Below are 20,861 nucleotides of genomic sequence, written 5' to 3'. Positions count from 1 at the left end.
CACACACACACACACAGAGAAACACACACTGGTATGTTCACAGATATAAACAGAAATACAGAAAGAGGACACCAGTCATTGTGTATCTTTTCCTCACCAATACAGGTGGTTGATAAGGGCTTGTAGTGTAGCCTTGTTGACACGAGGCAGTCTGTTCAACAGGAGCTGGTACTGGGAGATTTTCGCACTTTCATCCTGAATGGCTACAGTACAAGAAAGAGAGAAATGAAGGAAAAGAGATAATTATTTACACAGAGGAGATAAAACAGAGTTTTAGGGAGTGTAGTGGGAAAAACGTAAAGCATAGCATGAGACAGTAAAAGATCAAAAGAGGGAAAAAGATGGAGAAGGACTGATGAGTGAAAAACAGGGTATAGGTATACAAATACAAACTCCAGATGAACATTTACTGCAGAGCTCTGTAACAAAATCCATATTTTCCCAAGACTGGTAACCACACAAGTTCAGATGTACATAAAGAAAATGGTTAACACTTTTCAGGGGTTTTGTTTAACCGTCTGAAACCTAAAAAACACTAGTGGGTTTAAAATGACAGCATGTATTCAAGCTCAAATTGTAAAAGCAAGGAAATTTGCTGGATTTTAAACTTTTCAATGGTCCTCCAACTCATCATGTGTGACTTCTAGTTCCTTCAGAAAAACGTACCTAATCTCAGCTTAAAATCATGATATTTAAAAAAATTATTTGTGCTAAAAGCCAAGGAAAAACCCCCCACCCCCTGGAAAAAAAAACTCCTTGGTGCAACTAAGAAGCAGTTAGTGACTCAGTTGCAACCAACAGTCACACAACAAAACTTCAGGGATTTTTCATTGAACTCAGTTGAACTGCAGCCTGTGCATGTTTACAGTCTAGACAGGAAATAACTATGAAGTAGCTTAAATATCTACAGTACATATAAAAAACACTGTTTTAGCCACTATTTTACCAGTGTTTGTAACACCTGTTGACAAAATGTAAATTAAACTAACCAAAGAAACACAGCTTTAGTTTTTAAAAATGACATAACTTTTTTTAACTGTTTTTTTTAGATCTGTCTACTTTTAGCCGTGGTGGCACTGATTGCATAGAGGTTGGTTTCCCTCCTAACTGTGTTGAAAGGTTTTGAAAGATAAGCTACTGGGGCACCTGCACAATAATACAATGCAAGCCTGATGGGACTACTTCTTTAGTTGAAAATAGCCCCTATACTGTTGAAAATGTCCAGAGCAAGGTCTGCAGATTATCCTGAAAAATATTTTCCACTTTATTTAGCTCCATTGTATTGAATATGGTATAGTAGCTCCAAACCTTATACTACCTACTTATAGTGTGCCTTTACTCAGATGAATGGTCATGTGAATCTTACCAGTGGCACTGAGCCAGTTGCTGGCGTCCTCTGATGTGAACAGTCCCTCTTCTAGCTCCCTGAAGAAGCGTTTGAGTGTGTTGGAGACGTCATCCACCTGATGCTCTCCTTCCTTTAAACAAAGACTACGAGCATCACGACGGAATCTCTCACACAAAGCTGCCACACGGGAGTTTACACCACTCTTACGATAAATTCCTTCTGATGTCAAACCTGAAGACATAAACAGTGGACATACTGTAACATTACTGTTGGAACTACATTTTCATATTTCAACTTATACATATGGAAACAGTGGTTCAGTATAAATTAAATACTGCCCACTGATCTCATTGGACTTTAAAAACTACTGCATAAAGTGTAAACTTAAGAGGGTTCCACCTTGACAAAGGAGAAAACTTCAGGCAATTTTATTTTTCAAAGGCTCAACATTTCATATTGATACAAGTGATGATCTCTGAGGGGAAAACTGCCAAACATGCTGTACTTTTGATTACGTATCGACCAGTGATGCCAAAGAATTTGTTATCCATCATCAGTCAGTCAACTGACTTCTGAAGAAAAAGCATAGCAAATACATTATGGCTGGATGTCAGGCCCAGAAGAACAACATGCTTAGAAGTGTTAACCCACAGAGAGTAATGTGGTGCAGTTGCAGTTTTCTACGCTTTGTGAAAATTTATTAAAGCAATGGGTGTGAACAGTATGTATTATTCAAACTGCTCAGAGCAAGTTATGCCCACTAGAGGGCTTCTGGTAATTAAAAAACCTCCCATCATATTTGCTGTCTTTTGTCTTGTTCTTCTTTGAGCTTCTATAGTTGTACTGACTCGTCATTAAAAGCCCGTTTCAACCAGATACATGTCAAACTTTTCAACTTAGACACTATTACAATGGCTGCTTTACTCTACGGAATAGAAACCTTTGGAGGAACTCAGTGTGTATCAACTGCAGGAACCCCGGTTTCTCTCAGTTTGGCTTACAGTATTAGTAGTAGTACTTCCTGAATGTTAACAAGCTTTAGTGGCGGAGCTACAGTACTGAACATTTCTGATTAATTGAGAATCAAAGCATTCTGTTTCACTGAGTCCATCTCAGTCATCTTACAGTCAATGGCTGCAATAGCTCATAAAATCCTGCTGCTGACTTTGAGTCTTGCAACTAATCTTGGGTGTTTTATATCTGCTTTACCAATACAGTACTGCTCATCTTTTTCCCAGTGCTGACTCAATGACCCTATTTGCCAAGCAGTAAATCACAATTAACAGCACCACTTGAATCTTCTTCATTCTTAGTGCTGTTGCAGTTTTGTCTTTCCCTTGTTTCATATGTCATTGTTGTATAGTCCTCTGCATTGCCGCTGCTTACTGGACTGTAACAGTTTGTTGCTCTAACTGTACGCAAAACTGATCATTTAGTCAGCGGACTAACACATACAACAAACAGTCCAAAGGAACCTTATGTTCCTTGAAGAAGGTTCCTGGGACTAAAAGTGAAAAAAGTAGTGGTAAGAAGAAAGGCAGATAATGTTGTTTTCTTGTAACATGTAGCAACATCAGGTTTGAAAAACACAAACAAAAACAAAGCACTTGATCTCATCTCAAAGGATGATTATATAAGTTGTTGTGTTATGTTAATTGACCACTACCAGCACATGAAGGCGAGAGGAGTTCTGCACTGATTGGAGTGAAATAAGGTCAGTCAGCTGGTGAAGTGTAGGAGGAAGAATGATAAGTGAGAAATAAAGAAGAAAATACAGAATAGAGGGAAAGAAAAACACCAAGGAGGGAGCAAATGCAGAAATGGAGGTGGAACAGAGTTGTTTTGTTGTCTTGTGGTCCGTCGGTCTTTTCCAGAGCCAGAACTCCTGCTATTATCGTCACATGAGTACACAAACACACAGAGAGTGCCAAGTGTGCAAACAGAAACAGCAAGACCACAATAGCATACAGGAATGCAGACTGTATGAAATTTCTCCTATCATGTAAATGCAGGCTTACAGTGACCCCAAAAAGTACTGAACAGTTAAGGTATCAGCAAATTTGAGCTTCACAAAGTTAATTCCTAAAATGTAAGTTTGCTGTTTGCGTCCATCTCTCGATGTTTCTCACCGCACTGTGTGATGTAGCCTATGCAGCTGTGTACTATGACAGGTATGTCGGTCTCTGTGAGCTGCTGCTGGCTTAGCGTGTCTCCTCCGCTCCCTGCTGCCGCCTGGATGGCCCCACACCAGCCAGAAAAATCCAGCTTCCTCTCTCCCTCTATGTACAGAGTTCTGAATAAAAAGCAATGGGGCAGAGGGAGAGGGGAACCGTTAAGGAGAGACAATAACAGTCAACAAGCCAAGAACAGAATGTAAATGAGCAGGGCGGCATGTGAGGAAAAACGGTTCTTCGTGCTTTACATTTAGGATTAAATGTTACCCAAGCAGAATTCAGTTTGAAAAAGAAACAGCTTAACTACTCTTTAAATGGTTTTAGACTGTAGGCTAGATTGTGAAGCTAAACATAGAAACATTTACTGTTCATCTTTAGTAATATAACAAGCAATCTGCAGCTACTCTTCTTACTCACCTGCCTCTCTCCACCAGAACCAGAACTTCATTGTCTTGTTGAATCGCTGTAAAACACAAATTCACAGTAATGATTATTCTGCTGCGAAAACTTCCATAATGTCACTATATACATGTACATGCATATAGCAAAAACGGCATTGGTGATTATGCATTTATTTGTGTTTACATGTCTCACTCACAGAGTTCATTGAGTTTCCGGAGGTGGATCTCCTCGCCCTTGCTGTTCTCCACATAGGCATGAAGTGTGGAGCCCACCAGAGCAAACCATCCAACCTTGGAAGTCTGTAGGTTCAAGCCGTCTTTACACTTCAGCCGCCCAATCCGTTCAAAATTCAATCTCAGTAACGGCTCTGCAGAGGCTGGGATGAAGTTCTACAAAGAAAAGGCATCACTGGGACTTTGTAATACATTATACATTAATCAACTTGATGATGATTTACCCACTCTATTGCGTGCATAACTGAAACATTTCTGGACATTGCTTGTGTGACATGCAGTGGCGTGGCCAATCACTGTGCAGCAACCTGTTTAATGTCTTTGTGACTAGATATTCAGGAGCCACGAATGACCTGTCCATCTACTACATGTCAATAATGTCTCTGGTGATGCTCAATTAAACAGAAACAGCCAATAGCAGCAACTGTTTTTTATTCAGTCAGCTCTGGAAAGATGCAGTCCAGCATTGGCCATAGCATTTCAAAGGTGACCTTGGGCATAGTGCAGACACATGTAATTGTTTTTACAGTAAACTGCAGAATTTTGAGTGTACCAACATTGCTGCATCTATTACGACATGAAGCATAAAGTATACTGACACTCAACAGTTCAACACAAAAGGTCAAAGCAATAGTTCAGCTGCACTTCAAACCATCATGCAGCTGACAATTACATCAGTGGTAAAGAGTGCTGTGCTTAGCGTAAATAAGGCAGAGGAAACAAGTCAGCAGTAGCTAGTCCTGTTCTGACAGGATTCCCAATCTCAGCATAGCTGGGACTGTGCTTTTACGAACCTTTTACTTATCAGAGCTCTCCAGTTTCACTAATAACAATAAACAATTACTAGCAACTGAATATCAAATCTTCCCTCTGCAATGGTCTGACTGTTAAGAAAGTAGAAAAAACTGTTGTATACATATTTAGTGATTACCTTGGCAATAGACTTGACCCATTGCTTGTGGCTGTCTGGGTCATCTGTGCCAAACAGATAAAGACGCTCCGACTCAGAGTAGAGTTCAAAGGTACAATCATACCTGGAGTTGAAAAGAGAGGTTACGATGAAGTGAGACACAGGTCAAAATTATAAACAATATATACATAGAAGTGAAAGAAAGAGAAAGAAATCATAAATCTGTGTTCATGCAACAAGACTTGTTGTTTGAATAATATAACAAGGTATTTAGTTTCAACTATACTGCATTTTATCTTAATAGATATTAGAGAAAGTCAGTAAAATGTGTGTGAAATGAAGAGCGTGTGTATATACCCATGTTTCTCAGGTGAGTCGACAGCCAAACAGACTATCTCTGAAGACTTTAGAGATCCATTGGGGTTTGCGTTCCTGTCACTTTCATAGTAGCTGAAGGTGCCATCATTTAGCGTGCACCAGCGACGACTGAACTCTATACGGATCAACAAATAAATATTACTATGCATAATATTCAGAATAATGACAATGCCATCAATAGGTGTGATACAGGAATTTTGCATGTTTACCGTATTGTGCTACTAATAGCTAGCACAGTACTATATAACTTTACAAAAAAAAAATAGTGGATCCATTATCACTGTTCTTTATTGCTGTGTGGAGTAGTGTACATATTTAGTTACTGTCAGTGTTGCAGTGTTCATACATACCCTCCTTGGCCTTGCGCTCTGTGACAGCCCGAGCCATGGATGCAGTTTTGAACAGGAAGCCATTGTGAGACACACAAGGTGGAGGTTGGTAAGATACTGGATCCATAGCCTCACCCACCTCTGATCGTGGCAGCTCTACAGGGAAAAAAGATAAAGCAGGTAATTTTCTTGTACAAGAGCTATTAGCCACTGTTGTTCTTCCAGTAATACACGTTTAACATTTTAAGCTTTACAATGACAGGATTATTGTAAGGTAAAACAAGATTGTGCAGCTTTAGTGTCCCTTGTCGTAATCATTTCTACCTGTCCTGCTTAGGGCAATTACTCTAAAGCAAATTTATTTTCTGAAAAGCCAGCCAAGCTTTACACAGTACCACAACACTAAGACAGCACTTACTAGGGTTAAAAATGATCTTTTAAGCACTGCGGACAAAAATGAATGCTTCATTTTCATTTTTTGTATTTGTCTTTAGCATGTGACACAGTTGACCAGAGCATAACAACTAAAAAGCTCCAACTCTGGGTTGGGAATCTGGGAAACTCTTGAAGAGGTTGAACTGTTCTGAACTGATTTTTTTTTGTCTCTAATGGTGACAGGGTTTCACCTTTATCAGTTGTGTCTGCCTGTATTACAGGCAGACACAGTGATGTAGTGATGTAGCAATCTTTGGGATTCAACACTATGACAAACCCTTTGAACATGGTCACAATGTTTTACCATCATCATTGAAAACATCTTTATTACATTAGTTTTATAGCTGCTTTAAGCCTCCTGTTCAACCTTGATATAATGCTGTAGTCTTACCTCACCTTCAAGACACGTTAGCAAAGATTTTATCATCTCTGGAATACAGAATTTTAATTTCAATTTTAAGCTTTACAGACACTGAATTCATCATACAGGTTTTCATTTTTTCACAATCTGACTAATGTAGTGGTCTCATAACGGGAATAAATCAAAAATCTATTCAAAAATTTCAAATTTGCAAAAGCAGCTATACTTATAACATTGAGCAAAAACATAGTAGATATTACTAGTCTTTTAAAGTCCTTAAACTGACTACCAGTTGGTTTTCGAATTGATATTTCAAGGTTCTCCTCATTACATTTAGAACACTTCACAACCTGAATACATCGCTGAATTGCTCCCCTTTAATGAACCTACATGCAGTCTCAGTCATCAGCCAAGAACTTTCTGGCTGTTGTGACAGAGCTTGTTCTGTCAGGGAACCATAATTATTGAGTGACCTGACTGAAACAATCTCAGACTTACAAACCCACTATCTTCTTTAGGGGTGTTTGTGAAAGACCTAATTGAGGCTTTCTTATTATATTTAATTACTGATTAATTTTCATCTGCTTTTAAATGATTTATTAGTGGGAATGTAAGTGTATTTCTGTTTGGTTCTTTTTCTCTCATGACTGCCTTGTAAAGCACTTAATAATAACAGTTTTAGATTTTGTACACTTGTTTTTATTATTGTGTTTACTGTTATCAATTTCTCAGAATCCTATTCAACCCCAATGTGAGCATCATTATAAACAAAAAGTGCATTGTGACCCTGTGCATGCAGATACTGTACCTGTGTTGAGATTATGGCTAATCAACTCCGCTTGCAAGGGTTGTGAGTGTGCGTTGGCCAGTGAGAGAGGGGAGGGACAACTTGCCATACCAGTTGAACAATTCACATCTGCACCGCAGAAAATCAGGCTTAACGTCTCCAGCACATCACTGCACTGCACGTTTATGCATAGAGCCTGGATAGAAAAGGAGAGGAAGAAACAAAAACACAAGGAAATACATGAATAAATGCACATTTACAGAAATGCCTCCAGGCTACGAGTATGCTGAATGCCAGTACTGAACTGAAATCATTACAATATATTACATTATATTATTGCAGTAAACATGTCATTTGTGTACCATGGAAATATACATACAACTGCATTCTGCATACTGTAGGAGAGTCACATAATTACAACACATGCACGTCTACTTAGCATATTAAGTTGTGCATAATCTACAAAACACATGAGAACATGAACAACAATGAAATGTATACCAACAAGGACATTGTAAAGCCTGAGAATCTGATAAAAGAAACAAATAAATAGATGCAAACATTTTTTAAAAAGTACTATTTTTATGGCATTTGTAGTACCTTTGTAATACTATGAAAGACAGTAAGGAAAGGGGGATGAGGGTGTGAAATATCAAAGTGAGACACAAGGAGGAAAGAGTGGAAGCATGAATCAAGGAAACAGTGAAGAGGGGAAAGGAGAGTGTGTAGGGCAGGCATCCACTTATGAGTGCAAAGGAGAAAATGTAAAATTGTTTAAGGATGATACAAACAAACCATAAACTCATACATTTACCACTAAGCAGCTGAAATGACTACAACCCAAATAGAGAGAGCAGTGTGTGTCTCTGAGTAGACATAATTTAAAACTTGCAGCAGCTCCTCTCCTTATGAAGAACCACCAACAGTATAATAAACTTTCTGACTGCTGCACTTAGTCCAGGTACCTGTCAACACTGAAACACTCTTTCAAACCAATGAGGCACCTTCTGTGTTCTTTTCTTTTGAAAAACAAATAAACTGTACTGCCAATAAAAGACCTCAAGTAATTATTTTGGGGTTTGTTGGACCTCTGGAGGATATTATTATGATAAAACTACTAACAAAGTGCTACCAAGTGTTTATGACTTGCGCCAATTATTGAATGCTCTCAAAGTCCATGATATGGCAAACAAAGTCTGGGACCATTCAGATGAGTTTAGTTTACAAATCCTGATTTTAGTGTAGCACTGATAAAACGACCCCTATCCAGAAGCACAAGTAAAACTAACTGGGCTGAGAAGCTTTTAGTACTCTCTATGTATGGCTGCATAATTATTGCTAAATTGATTCATAATTGAGTAACTGTCATGTAACTGAGGGTTATTCTGGGCTTCACTGATGCAACTATTGAGTAATCTAGATATTTCCATTCCATACTATGAATGTGCAACATGAAGCCAAGTAACCAAAAACCAAAGTTAAGATGGAGTTGCTCAGAGGCTTGATGGGAAAATTCTTAATAGATTTTTAGAAAACTCAAAACAAAAAAACACTAATGTCAAAATTTAACATTGGACAAAGTAATATTTGGGTTTCTAAAAGTAGATCATTCTATTCAACATTCAGAGACAATTGGCTTTGTAAGTAGATGATGACAAAAACAACCCAAAAGATAAAACTAAAGCTGTATCTTTAGACTATTTTACCTTAAAATGAAAAAAACAACTTACTATAACCCTCAATATAAAGACAGAAGGTGGGGGAAGCAGAAAAGGAACACCCAAAGAACTCAGTTCAGACTTCTACAAATGTACACACACACAAGCCTGTCTTCTGTTAAAACCAATAAGCTCTTTTGGGTCTGACTGTGAAATTCCACAGCACTCTGTCACACATACAGACAGAGCCCCTCCTCAGTTTAAGCACCACTGAGCCTCTATACACACATACAGACAAACAAAACAATTAACAAAGATTAAAATTGCACAAGACACCACCACACACGCCCAAAAGACACAGTGACAAACTGCATTTTGCCCTCTCACACACCATCAAAAAACATCTGAACAAAAAGCTGCAGTCAGCCATCTAGAGAGAAGCACATCCACATGAACACTCTCATAATATGGATCACATGAGCGCCACGACAGAGCTGGTACATAGTGTTTGGGAATCAATGTTTTTTCACACAGCCCTCTAGGTTTATACGTGCCTTCCCTGGTCTGCAGCAACTGACAGCAGCTTTTTTTGTTGATATATGGAATAAATATTAAGGATGGTATTTTTATGTATAGTTACACATTTTCTGGCTAAAATGCCAGTGAACTACACTGTAGAAGAATGGAGACACAGGCCAAGAGTGAAAGAAAGAGACAGTAAATTAATACACTCAAACTGTAGTTTGAAGGTTGATATTGAAATAGCCATTATTTGATTTCCTGCAATGCTCCTACTGTCAAATTCACAAGGAGTCACTATTGAGAATGTCTTGAGTAATGATTCACAAAATAAATCCTAAAGTTTATTGCATGGGAATATTAAACTGACTAGTTTAATATTATGCATGCATGACAAAGGAACATATCTGGGTTTTCTATTTGTTAGAGTTGTGAACGTTAGACATTAAGATGTCATTTAAAGATATTGGAATGTGGAAAATGCACAACTTTCTCTAAAGAAACTTTGAAACAGAAGCTGATATATTAAATGAGCACCATCAGTAACAGAGTTGAATAGGGAAAACAAGTTCAACAAATGTGGAGGAGAACAGTCGGACGGATGAAGGTAAGAGAGTTCAAAATATTTCATTCAGTCTGGACACTGACAGCTTGAAGGAAGAGTAGGAAAAATACAGTGGAAGGATGTTTACAGCACCATCTTGGAAAACTGGATGGGTAGGATACCATATGCTAAATAAGTGCTGGTCACTGAACTGGGTGTGATTGACATCGTCTGTCTTCAACTTCATTTGCTTCAATGTGGTGCTGTGATTTTTCTTTTACTTCACCAAGAAAAAAACTTACTGGAGGTCTTCTGGATTATGCCAATCTCTGTTTGATTTTCGCTCGTATTTTTAAATTAATTCACTTTTCTGAACCAAAAGTCCTTTTCTCCACCAACATATATTGTCTACTAGTTTTTTCATTATGAGTGTGTGTCATAAACATTTATACAACCTGAAATCTGAGAAAACTATACACCACAAATAAAAACATGGGTCTACATCACTGAAAGTAAGGGATGGCTGCCCATTTTGTTGAAATCTATTTTTTCCACTTTGGCCATCAACAAGCTGTACTGGCTGAATCTATGAGCCAGAAAAATCAATGCTTCAGATCAGTCACTGCAGGCTATTTGTCATCCTGCTACAGGCCAAGCCACATCATGATAGTGTAATTTGACAGAACAAAACCAGCCCTCTGCCCCATGTGGACATACATGTGAAAGCTATGCTGTACTGTATGTAGGTCAGTGTACACTAATGTAATTCCCTCTGACCAAGAGCAGTGAACCAATCGGAACAAAGTACAATGAGGAAATGGGTTGTGTGAATGTTTGAAAACCTCACCCTCCAACATCTGCTGCCTATGAAGGAGGGAGTAATGTAATAACACTCACACAGAGAAGAGAAAGGAAGGGAAGGGAATTCAAGAATCTTTCCCAATTTCCCAAGAGAGAGAGAAAGAGAGAGAGAGACAGAGGGAGATTTTATCTGGGTGTGTCTAAAATCGCAGGCCTCCATCTGGCTTCTGCTGTTATATGGGCCAGAATTGGAGGAAAAGAAAGAGACGAGAGAAACAGAAGAAACAAAAATATTTTGGAAAACAAGATGAAAGCACTTCAGTCAGGCACAATAATCAGAGACTGATTGTACTTGGCTAGAAACTCAACCTACATGTATCAACAGGCGCACAAACACAAACAAATGCGGTCACTTTTGCTTTGTAGATTTTAGCATATATACTGAACATCCAGCGAAAACTACACCCACACTTATGTATGTTCATGTATTAATTCCAGATGAGAAAGAGCTACTCACATATGTTCCATCATTACCTCACCAGGGACAGTTTACAGAGAGGGAGATGGAGAGCGAGGTGGAGGTGAAAACCCAGACAGATGAAGGAGGGGAGAAAAAGAATGAATGAGAAATGGAGGAAAAACACAGTTACAGATGCAGAAAAAGGGGGGAGGGGAAAGCACTGGAAAATAAATAGGAAAGCAGATTCCATCTCAAGGAGATCTCCCTGTAGAAATGAAAAGGATTCATCACCTAAAATCCTACAAAGTGAATGAGGGAATGAGGGGACTCAGTTGGAAAAAAAGAAGAAATATAAGACAAAAAAAGAATGAGTGACAGCAGGGACACAGAGAAAACACTCTAAGAGAGCTGGAGCTTTTCCTCTATGGAAGTCACTTTCCAAAACTGTAAAAGTACAAAAACAAGGTTATAAAGAGATTTTACTACTGCCTTTCAGCCGTCAATTTGCGATAATAAGTGCCAATACCATACTGACTATCAGTACATAGTCAACCTTTTAAAGCTTGAGAAGACTTGGATTAGATCTGTGTAAAGATGGGCAATTTTAACCATCTTTAAAAAAAAAGATGCAGCTGCATTTTGTCAAATGCAAATAAGACTCGTGACAATATGATTCTTGCTTGTGGTAACTATCTCTAACTGAAATTTGGCACTCATGCTGAGATGCTTTCAAACTGCCAACACCTCTCCCTGGTAAAAAACTCCGTGGCATACTGTACATTTCAAACATATTTTATGCTCGCTCGCTTCTTTCCTCTCTCACAAACAAACAGAGGAATACACTAAACAACAAAGCATTAGAAACATTTTGGCTTGTCAATCAAAAGGCTATTGGAAAAACCTTTAAAAAACAGCATAATACAATAACACACCATGGAGGGAGATGTTTAGATATGGCTGTCCTTTCATTCTTAACATGCCGGTGAAAAAAATACATCATATGTCCCTAAAAAAGAAAACCAAGTAGAGTTTGCCTGCAACGTGTGGGATTTTTTGCAAGTTCAAAAAACATTCTTAACAGTTTTTAGAGACACAGGCACACTGTGTTTTGCTAGATCAATATAAAGCCCATTTCATAAATGAAAAACCGTGGAACCAATAGTTGTGAAGTTCAAAACTGTAGTGCAAAAGAAAAGACAGAACAAAGAGAGAGAGGGGCAACCAAGACAAAGTGAGAGATGTGGAGAGACAACGATGCCCACTGACAGAGGTGAGCTTGTTATCGAGTTGAATACACACAAAACACACGGACACATACACAAAATAAGCACACACACACACACACACACACACACACACACACACACACACACACACACACACACACACACACACACACACACACACACACACACACACACACACACACACAGAGAGAGAGAGAGAGAGAGAAAAGGAGCTACACAAACCAAAACTACAAAAAAGGCACACAAACATGCCTACACAGGCACATTAATATGCATGTTAACATATCTCAGCCCACTACAGTGAAAAACATACAGACTCACAATAACTCCAATGTGCACTCACTAACATAGAGCAGGCCTTATTGTCTCAAGACAGAACTATGCCACATAATCACATTCAAGTACGCTAAATTGCACTGGGATCACACACTGTCATAGATCCAAAGTGCAGTGACACACATTGCTACACTCGCTCTAACCTACTCCCTTTAAAACACAGTCACACTCACATTCTTTACAGAGCAAGCTTATGAAAACACTCAACATATTTTCACCACCTTCTCCTGCAGCTCACTTACCTGGAAGTTTACAGTTCCTTTAATTCACTCTGAATGTCACTCGACAACGTCAAGCCCACAAAGTTGCACATATAAAAACACCTTGCTTCTGAGGGTGTAGTCAGACAGAAGGCTAATTATACTAGCAACTTACAAGTAAGAAAAAGAGCTAGCAGTGAAGAGATCAACTTTCTTCAACAGTCCCAGCCAAACAATGAGGAGGACAGGAGGAGGAGGAGGGGAGAGAGAGGCGGAGTTACAGCACATTCCAGTTAAATCAGTGAGTAATGATGTCACATTCAGAAAAAAGGAAAAACAAAGAAGAAAGGAAACCCAAGCAGTGATAAAAAGCCAGGATTAAATCTAAAAACCTGAATATAGTGCAAAGCAGTCAAGTGCTCATATGGTACACCAAGTCATGCTTTTGTGTCCCTTTCACACACATTCATTCACTGTCAGTGCCTTGTCACACAACTGCATATGTGCAACAAATGCATTCGGAGAGTTTACCATTTCGTAAGACACACCCAGTAAAAATAGAAACAATGCAAGGCTGAAGAACTTCAAGTATCTTGAACGGTAACTGTGAAAAACAGGTAGAGCAGCAACCAGAGAAAACGGGTTCTCTAGAGACAGCCTGAAAGAACAATAGGAAGATGAAGGAGAATCAGAAAAAAGATATACCCATCACGGAAGAGGACGAGCACCCGAACAAATCTTTTTTTTTTAACTGAAAACTTCCTTTATCTCCCTCTGCACATCCAAAACACAGTGACTCACACACACTCATGTACAAGGACTAAAAAGCGTGAATGTTTGAGGGGGGGAAACGTAACTCACAGTCAGGTGCTAAATGTGTCTTACTCACACACTCAGTGTGTCTGTGAGCTGTACACATTGTTTGCGGTAAGTGGGTTAAGCAGCTAATGACTGACCCAGCAGAGTCTGAAACACTCAGACATTCACCAAACATGATGGAGCACTGAAAGGGCACAATATAAAAGCCTCAACTCTGGACATTCCCAGGCTGTTCCCAAATGCCCTACTTCTGACTTAAACTGACCAAATGCATCATTCTTTGGAGGGCGCAGGGAATAATTTCTGTCACTGACAAGGGCAGGTATTCATGCTGTCAATTCTGAGAGTGCTTGTAGACAATGAATTGTTGTCTACAAGTAATTCCTGAACTACAATGCAATGTCTCCACTGAGCTTTCAAGCTGTGAAAAAGACAGGAATTCACAAGTCTTAGACCCGCATTAATCTTACACTGTCTGTGTTTGATTTACTATGACTACAGTTCTTCAAATTATTGCAACTGGCAGACTGTGCTGTGAGACTTAATCAGGGCTTCAGCCAGTTTTTGTAATCTAGGAACATGTTTTTCACTTCAACTGTGATTAGTTTAAATACAGTCCTTGAATGCCCTATTTTGGGCCATTGTTTCAAATGTAGCTTGCCTCAATCAACCAGCGGGGAGGGGGAGGAGGGAGAAAAGTTAACCACAGAAAGAGTTAACTGTAGAGTGGCTACTTTATTGTCAGTCACTGAGGAGTTGTGAGACAATGTACTTGTTATTTCCGACTTTAAAGATGAGCATGCCAAATGTTCCTAATGAACTTAAAAACATGGAACAGAATAAATCTTTTCCATTCACAAAATGCTATGCTTGCACATATGGATATAAACCAAAGCACTCCCTTATTTCTGCGTTTTTAACAGGTCTCAAAGGAAAAGCCTATTTTGTTGTTTGTCCACCAGTCAATCTGAGTAAATAGTCAGTACAAGAATAATCAGAGGAATCTTAGTCATGGTTGGAATAGAGTCCATGCAACATAACTGTATGGTGTGTATAAGCCTGTATACATGTAAAATCCAGTCATAACTAAGACTGTGACCCTCTATGACACATACACACAGCTCCTGAAAAACATTTTTAAGGAGGTAACTGAAATGAAGCAACAACAGTTAATGGTACACTCAACTGAATTTGGTCTGAGAAAGCAAATAAATCATGGAAATCAGAGTAATTGGTTAAGAAGATAATGTAGTCATAGTGGATTGATAAATCAACAATCTCCTAAGTCTACCTGGTATACAAAAGCCTTTTTTGTTGAAATATTTTGACTGATTTTCCAGTGTAGTCTTGAATACTAAATGTCTACAATCACATGACAATACAGTCAACAGATTTAAATCTAATCATGACAGTAACTCAGAAAAAAGCAAATGATCCAAACAGTGATTTCATCTTACATTATTGAGCTCTTTCTGGTTTCCATACAGAGGGTGGTATTTCCTGTATTTGCCCTGGCGGTATTTGTTGGTGATGAAGCGCCGCCTGTCGTCGCTGCAGCTTGAAGGTGTTAAGGCTTCACTTGGCGGAACATTAGCTGCCCAGAAACTATTCACCCGCTCGTTGCCCAGCAACAGAAACACCTGTAGCACAGGTAGGGTTAAGATTAGTATTTCAGCATTAAGTAAGGAGAAAGTCAGCGCGCAGAGGTTCTACATCTTATGACAATATCTACATGTACATTGTGCATTATTAGGATTATCAAACCACTCATATTTATTAGGAAAAAGTTAATGCTTTTCACCCTTATGTACGTTAATCAATATAATGCAGCCCATTACACCACTACTAGTGTCTGCTTTAGAAATAACCACAGCACTGAATCCAAACTGTGGACACAGAATCAACACTTGACACTTTGCTTCACAAAGATTAGCTGCAGGGTTATTTTATTAGCCTGTAGCATCTTATGAAAATGTAAATAATTAACTGGTATCATTGTCTAAATTGTTCTGTACCTCTGTCAGGGTTTAGGCATCTAAACTTACTGGCCATAAATTCATGTTCCTGCAGGGCATCAAGTCTGGTTGCAACTTCTTCTAATTTTTGCGTAATATTGTATGCTTTCTATTCCATATCAAAAAATCTTTGGGTAAATATTTGATGTGCATGTATGTGTGTGTACCTGAATAAGCTCCTCTGTCCAGACTTTCCTGTCCATCTTAAGACTCCGAACTTTTGAAATGCTAGGACCCAGTCCTCGATGCTCTCCTGAAACACACACAGTCAAACAAATCATTTCTGAAGACAAATAATATCCTGACCATGTAACACTATTTGACATTATACAACAGGTTGGCAGTAACCATTTCCACCATACAACCTACATCAGACTAAATGATATTTGGTTTGGTTTTCATCGCTATTTTGGTACACACAGAATAAACAGAGATATCCTCTGTATTTTTCATTTTTAAGACATTTGAGCCTGTAGATACTTAAAAACATGGCAAAATTATTCACAGAGACAATAAACATCAATATGCAGAAAACTAACACATTTAAACAGAAATGCACACAAATCTAAACACACTCACACAAACCTGCACATCGTTTGCAGACCACCACACACAAATTGATGGCTGCCCATTCTGGTTTGGAAGCCCCGCAGTCAGCGCAGGAACTGTTGCTAGGCTCCGCCCAGATCTTCTCCGCCACCTCGCTATTGGACAACGCCTCACCTATGGCATTGCGCATGGCATCCACCCACTGGTCCTTGAGCTGCTCTGACTCTGCTATGAAACTGCGGAGACAGACAAACACATTGCCAGGTGTTAAAGCTGACATGGTGGTGTCACAGCCAACAAAGTGACAGAAATGACTGTGCTAGCTATGTCTGCGTCCTCGTTCCCAGGAGCGCACTAGACACTGACTCTTACTCGGCTCTTGTCTTGCTAAATATACTTGAATCAAAAGCTGGAAACTACACAAACTCCATGCACACACAGACACGTAGACAAATTTGTGGCTTGACGCACACTCTCATGTCTGACTCCTTCCTCTTTTCATCTGTCTGGCAACATTCTGTTTCTATTGGCCCTTAAAACAGTAACACAACTAAGCACACTTGTTAAATGACTACAAAGATTCAGAGTTTCCTGTATGTAAACTCACACTTCACAGAAAAACATCATCTTTATTTCCTTCCTGAAGAATCTTCTGATGTACAGTGGCATGCAAAAGTCGAGAGAAGATGCATCTATTTTGCAGTAGCTTCGACATAAATACATTTTTTAAATGAAACGATATTATCGGCTTAACAATTATCCTGAAGTGTGGAATCTCTGAAAATTAGCATCATAATGAGTATCTTGGTATTTATTTGCCTTCTTTTGTCTTTAATAATAACAATAGTAACTTTATTTACAGAGCACCCTTAAGAACAGTGTTCACAAAGTGCTTTGACAGTTAAAACATGCAACACAGACAATCAAACAAGATAAAAGAGACAAGTCAGAGAAGCACACGACTGCATGGACTCCCTGAAAATTATGGTTATCCCCGCATGATGTAAAAACGTTCCTAATAGCTTCCGGTCATGTCAGATATGGTTAGCTTTCTTAGTCTTCAAGTGCCCCAGCAAATCTGCAATGGGTTTTAGGTCAAGTGACTGAGCAGGTGAGTTCATGGCAGTCAGCACTCTGTGGTCTTCTTTGGCCTACAAGTAGTTCTTTTGCACAGCTGAGATGTCTTTGGACTCATTATCCTGCCACAGTATCTCTACAGAGATGCAAAGCAGGCAGTATAGCATGTCTCACTTTGTCAGGATGAAGTCAATATTGTACAGGTTTCCTACTCCAGAGAAGCAAAACACCCCCAGAACTGAATATTCCCAGCACCATGTTTCACTGTGCATTTAACACACATCAGTATCATTCTCTCTCCTGTTCTTCTACTTACAAACACCCTGCTGTTACTGCCATTGATCTCAAAATATAAATAAAATCAAATAAACAGGAACTTTTCCCAGACATCCACCGTGAAATGCTGCTATGTCTCAGCCCACCCCAAGAGTTTGTCCTGGTTTCACCTCTTGAGAAGTGGTTTAGTAGCCGCTACTTGTCCTCAGAGATCACTGCCAGACAGCCTTCTTTGGCAGGACTTTTGTGCGTTTCAGTCTTCGGTTCTTTACTTAGCATATTCTGTATCTGTGCTATTATTTGACACTAAGAAATCCCGTATTTGGGTAAAATAACTATTTGATTTCCCTTACTTCTAGTGCCATGTTTTCCACTGTAACAGCGCTATTTAGCAAGCACTTTTCAGCTGGAAACATGAGGCACAGCCATATTCAAAACAGTGCAGGAATGACTGCAAGATGATTTATTTAAACAAGCCTCTGATAAGTAGATCAAAACAACCTGAGTGTCAACGTAACGTGTGCTTCAAAAGAAAGGGTACAACTTGAGGAAATGTTCTGTATAAAGGAACATCATCAATTGGAGCCAGATTGATATATTGGTCGACTAATATTATTACCTGATATTGGCCTATAATCGGTATGTTAGTATTAGAGTTTAAGTTGTCTGATGCCTAAATAAAAAAATAGATTAAAAAAAATTTAAAAGTAGTGAATAATCTTACATATTACATCATAACTTCTTATGTTTTCAAATTTTTGTAAACCCTCAAACTTTCTGATTATGGTATTTCCAAGTTTGAAAAAAATGGCAGATTGTCAATGTGGTCTTAGACTTTTGGACCCCACTGTAAACTCACTACACATAAAAACTACACAGGCAGAGACACATAGAGTAAAAACACACACACACATCAAACAGTCCACAGAAATACACAAGCCTTTTCACATTTCCCCATCCTGTCAAGCTGAGCCCTTGCACTGCAGGCTGTGAACTGTCAGCCAAAAGACCACACACCATACAACACATGCATTGTGCACACACACAGCTCCTTCTCTTCATCACACACAAACACACATACACGCACAGTCAAACAAAACGGCTTTTCACATTCTCAAAAGACATCCAGCTGAGGACTCTGAGGATAGACGGGCAAGTTCTCAGTAAAACAACATGATCTAATTTCAGTAAGTATTCCAGCACCATGACTGACTTGCCCATTGACTTATAATAAAGAATTGTTTTATCAAATGAAACAAGTTTGAGAATATATAAACCTAATTGCTGATTTGCTGAAATGACTGAAGTAATAGTGAGTTTATGCACACAATACTTGTGGGAGATATGTACACAATGCACATTGTACTGCCTATATACACATGGCAGAGACAGAGTCTGTAAGTGTGTGTGTTATTTTTGCATGTACATACAGTACCTGAAGATGCGATAAGGTGTGGTGAGATCAAAGCTACGACGATCTGTGTCTTTCACGTTTCCTACATTCATCTCAATGGATGTGATACCTACTCCAATGCGATAGTCCTGGAAGAAAAAAAGAATGGTCAATCATTTTACAATGTTTTTTCTGTTTTTAATCACATTATGGATCTGCAGTTGCATTTTAATCACTCAACATAACTCACTCTTTCAGTTAAAAAGGACAACATTGATCATTAATGCTCAGATATCTTGTATATAATATTTTTCAAAATAATGACAACAAAATCTACTCTACAGTCATAAACTGAGGGGTCTTACGTCCATGTTTTTGTAGAGGAACACTTTATCTAAGGCGACAACAGTATATAGTTTAGAGCGTAATCCTCTCAGCTCCAGATAACCCTGATAGTCTGGGGTCAGCGGTGAACCAGGACTCATGGTGCTGCGCCGATGGCGCCCCCTGGTGCAGTCCTGCAGCACAGTCACCCAGTTGTTTCTGTCAGCTGGAATGAGTGTACAAATGTGTATAAACAAGCATGTGCTCAGTAAAATATGCATGAACAAATGAATATGAACCAAGATGATAGCATATGTCAAATATGCACATAATATATTAAAAATGAGAACACACAATATATGTATGTGTGAAGGTATATATTCAGACAAAACCAACAGACCTTCACTTTCAGACCTGAAGATGAAGGTTCGGTTGTTTGTGACAACCTCAAATTTCAGCTCCCCCACGCTGGTCACATTAGTGATGAAGGCTGTTGAGATGATCCCCTTAGAATAGACCTCCTACAACACAAAACATGCACAGCAGCAACTACTGTTAAACAGCTCCATGTCCCATCATTTTGTATAGAGTGTGTGCTGTATGTGATTTCATGTGTGTGTTGTTACCTTGTCATTGTCAAAGTATCTTAGATAGTCAACATCTAGCTTCACCCAGCGTCTCTGGTAATAAAGCGCCCTGTGTACAAGGAAGCATACAGAAACGCACATTTTAAAAAACTTTTCTTAAAATTATTATTGTTATTTTTTGAAGGCTTTATGCTACACTAAAGTCTATAAATCAGTTCATCATCTTTTTTTAGAAGACCCACAGCATGTGTGTGTTATCAGTCATACCCTTGAGGTGGATTCTTGTCCAGCCAACCCATCTTAATAACAGCAGAAAGCTGAGAGCTGTCTTCTGTAGTGGCTGGAGCCAGTACGGTTGTGCCTGGCAAGTAGACGCTGCCTTGCAGGTTGCTACGACTCGTATCCTGCCATAGTACAGGACTGTACACACAAAAATGAGCATACAATCACATATACACTTACTGAAATATGTTTACTGATACAAGTCATCATCAAAGTATACACAGGGAAAATTTAGACATAAATGTTATTTACTCAAAATAAAAGCTAAAAAACAGCTACAAAGACTTGATATAAGCTTCCATAACAGTCTTTTCCAGAAGTCGTTAAAAAGCAGTAACATGCACATGGAGATTTAATCATTTGTGCAAGAAATACATGCTGTATTCCAAAAAGAGCAAGTGGCATTGTTGTACCTAC

The 20,861-nt window shown here is 38.9% G+C and overlaps 1 protein-coding gene across 3 annotated transcripts in view; it reads right to left on the bottom strand.

Moving 5' to 3' along the window:
* The window catches only part of LOC111579983 (arf-GAP with Rho-GAP domain, ANK repeat and PH domain-containing protein 1), a 56,820-nt gene that overhangs the window by 13,474 nt on the left and 22,485 nt on the right, over positions 1-20,861 (bottom strand). For all 3 annotated transcript variants that reach the window (XM_023287531.3, XM_023287530.3, XM_023287532.3), the window contains 17 exons: positions 20,430-20,582; positions 20,202-20,271; positions 19,976-20,096; positions 19,617-19,801; positions 19,294-19,400; positions 16,542-16,741; positions 16,124-16,209; positions 15,399-15,581; positions 7,379-7,553; positions 5,796-5,930; positions 5,425-5,560; positions 5,089-5,191; positions 4,121-4,313; positions 3,940-3,985; positions 3,478-3,641; positions 1,367-1,579; positions 98-203 (listed from right to left, as the gene is read on the bottom strand). In XM_023287531.3, coding sequence (XP_023143299.2) covers positions 98-203; positions 1,367-1,579; positions 3,478-3,641; positions 3,940-3,985; positions 4,121-4,313; positions 5,089-5,191; positions 5,425-5,560; positions 5,796-5,930; positions 7,379-7,553; positions 15,399-15,581; positions 16,124-16,209; positions 16,542-16,741; positions 19,294-19,400; positions 19,617-19,801; positions 19,976-20,096; positions 20,202-20,271; positions 20,430-20,582 — 2,376 coding nt within the window. The remainder of the gene's footprint in view (positions 1-97; positions 204-1,366; positions 1,580-3,477; positions 3,642-3,939; positions 3,986-4,120; positions 4,314-5,088; positions 5,192-5,424; positions 5,561-5,795; positions 5,931-7,378; positions 7,554-15,398; positions 15,582-16,123; positions 16,210-16,541; positions 16,742-19,293; positions 19,401-19,616; positions 19,802-19,975; positions 20,097-20,201; positions 20,272-20,429; positions 20,583-20,861) is intronic.

This window comes from Amphiprion ocellaris, chromosome 7 (assembly GCF_022539595.1).
Source record: "Amphiprion ocellaris isolate individual 3 ecotype Okinawa chromosome 7, ASM2253959v1, whole genome shotgun sequence".
Classification (NCBI taxonomy): Eukaryota; Metazoa; Chordata; class Actinopteri; family Pomacentridae; genus Amphiprion; species Amphiprion ocellaris.
This window is presented reverse-complemented; position numbering and strand designations above follow the sequence as displayed.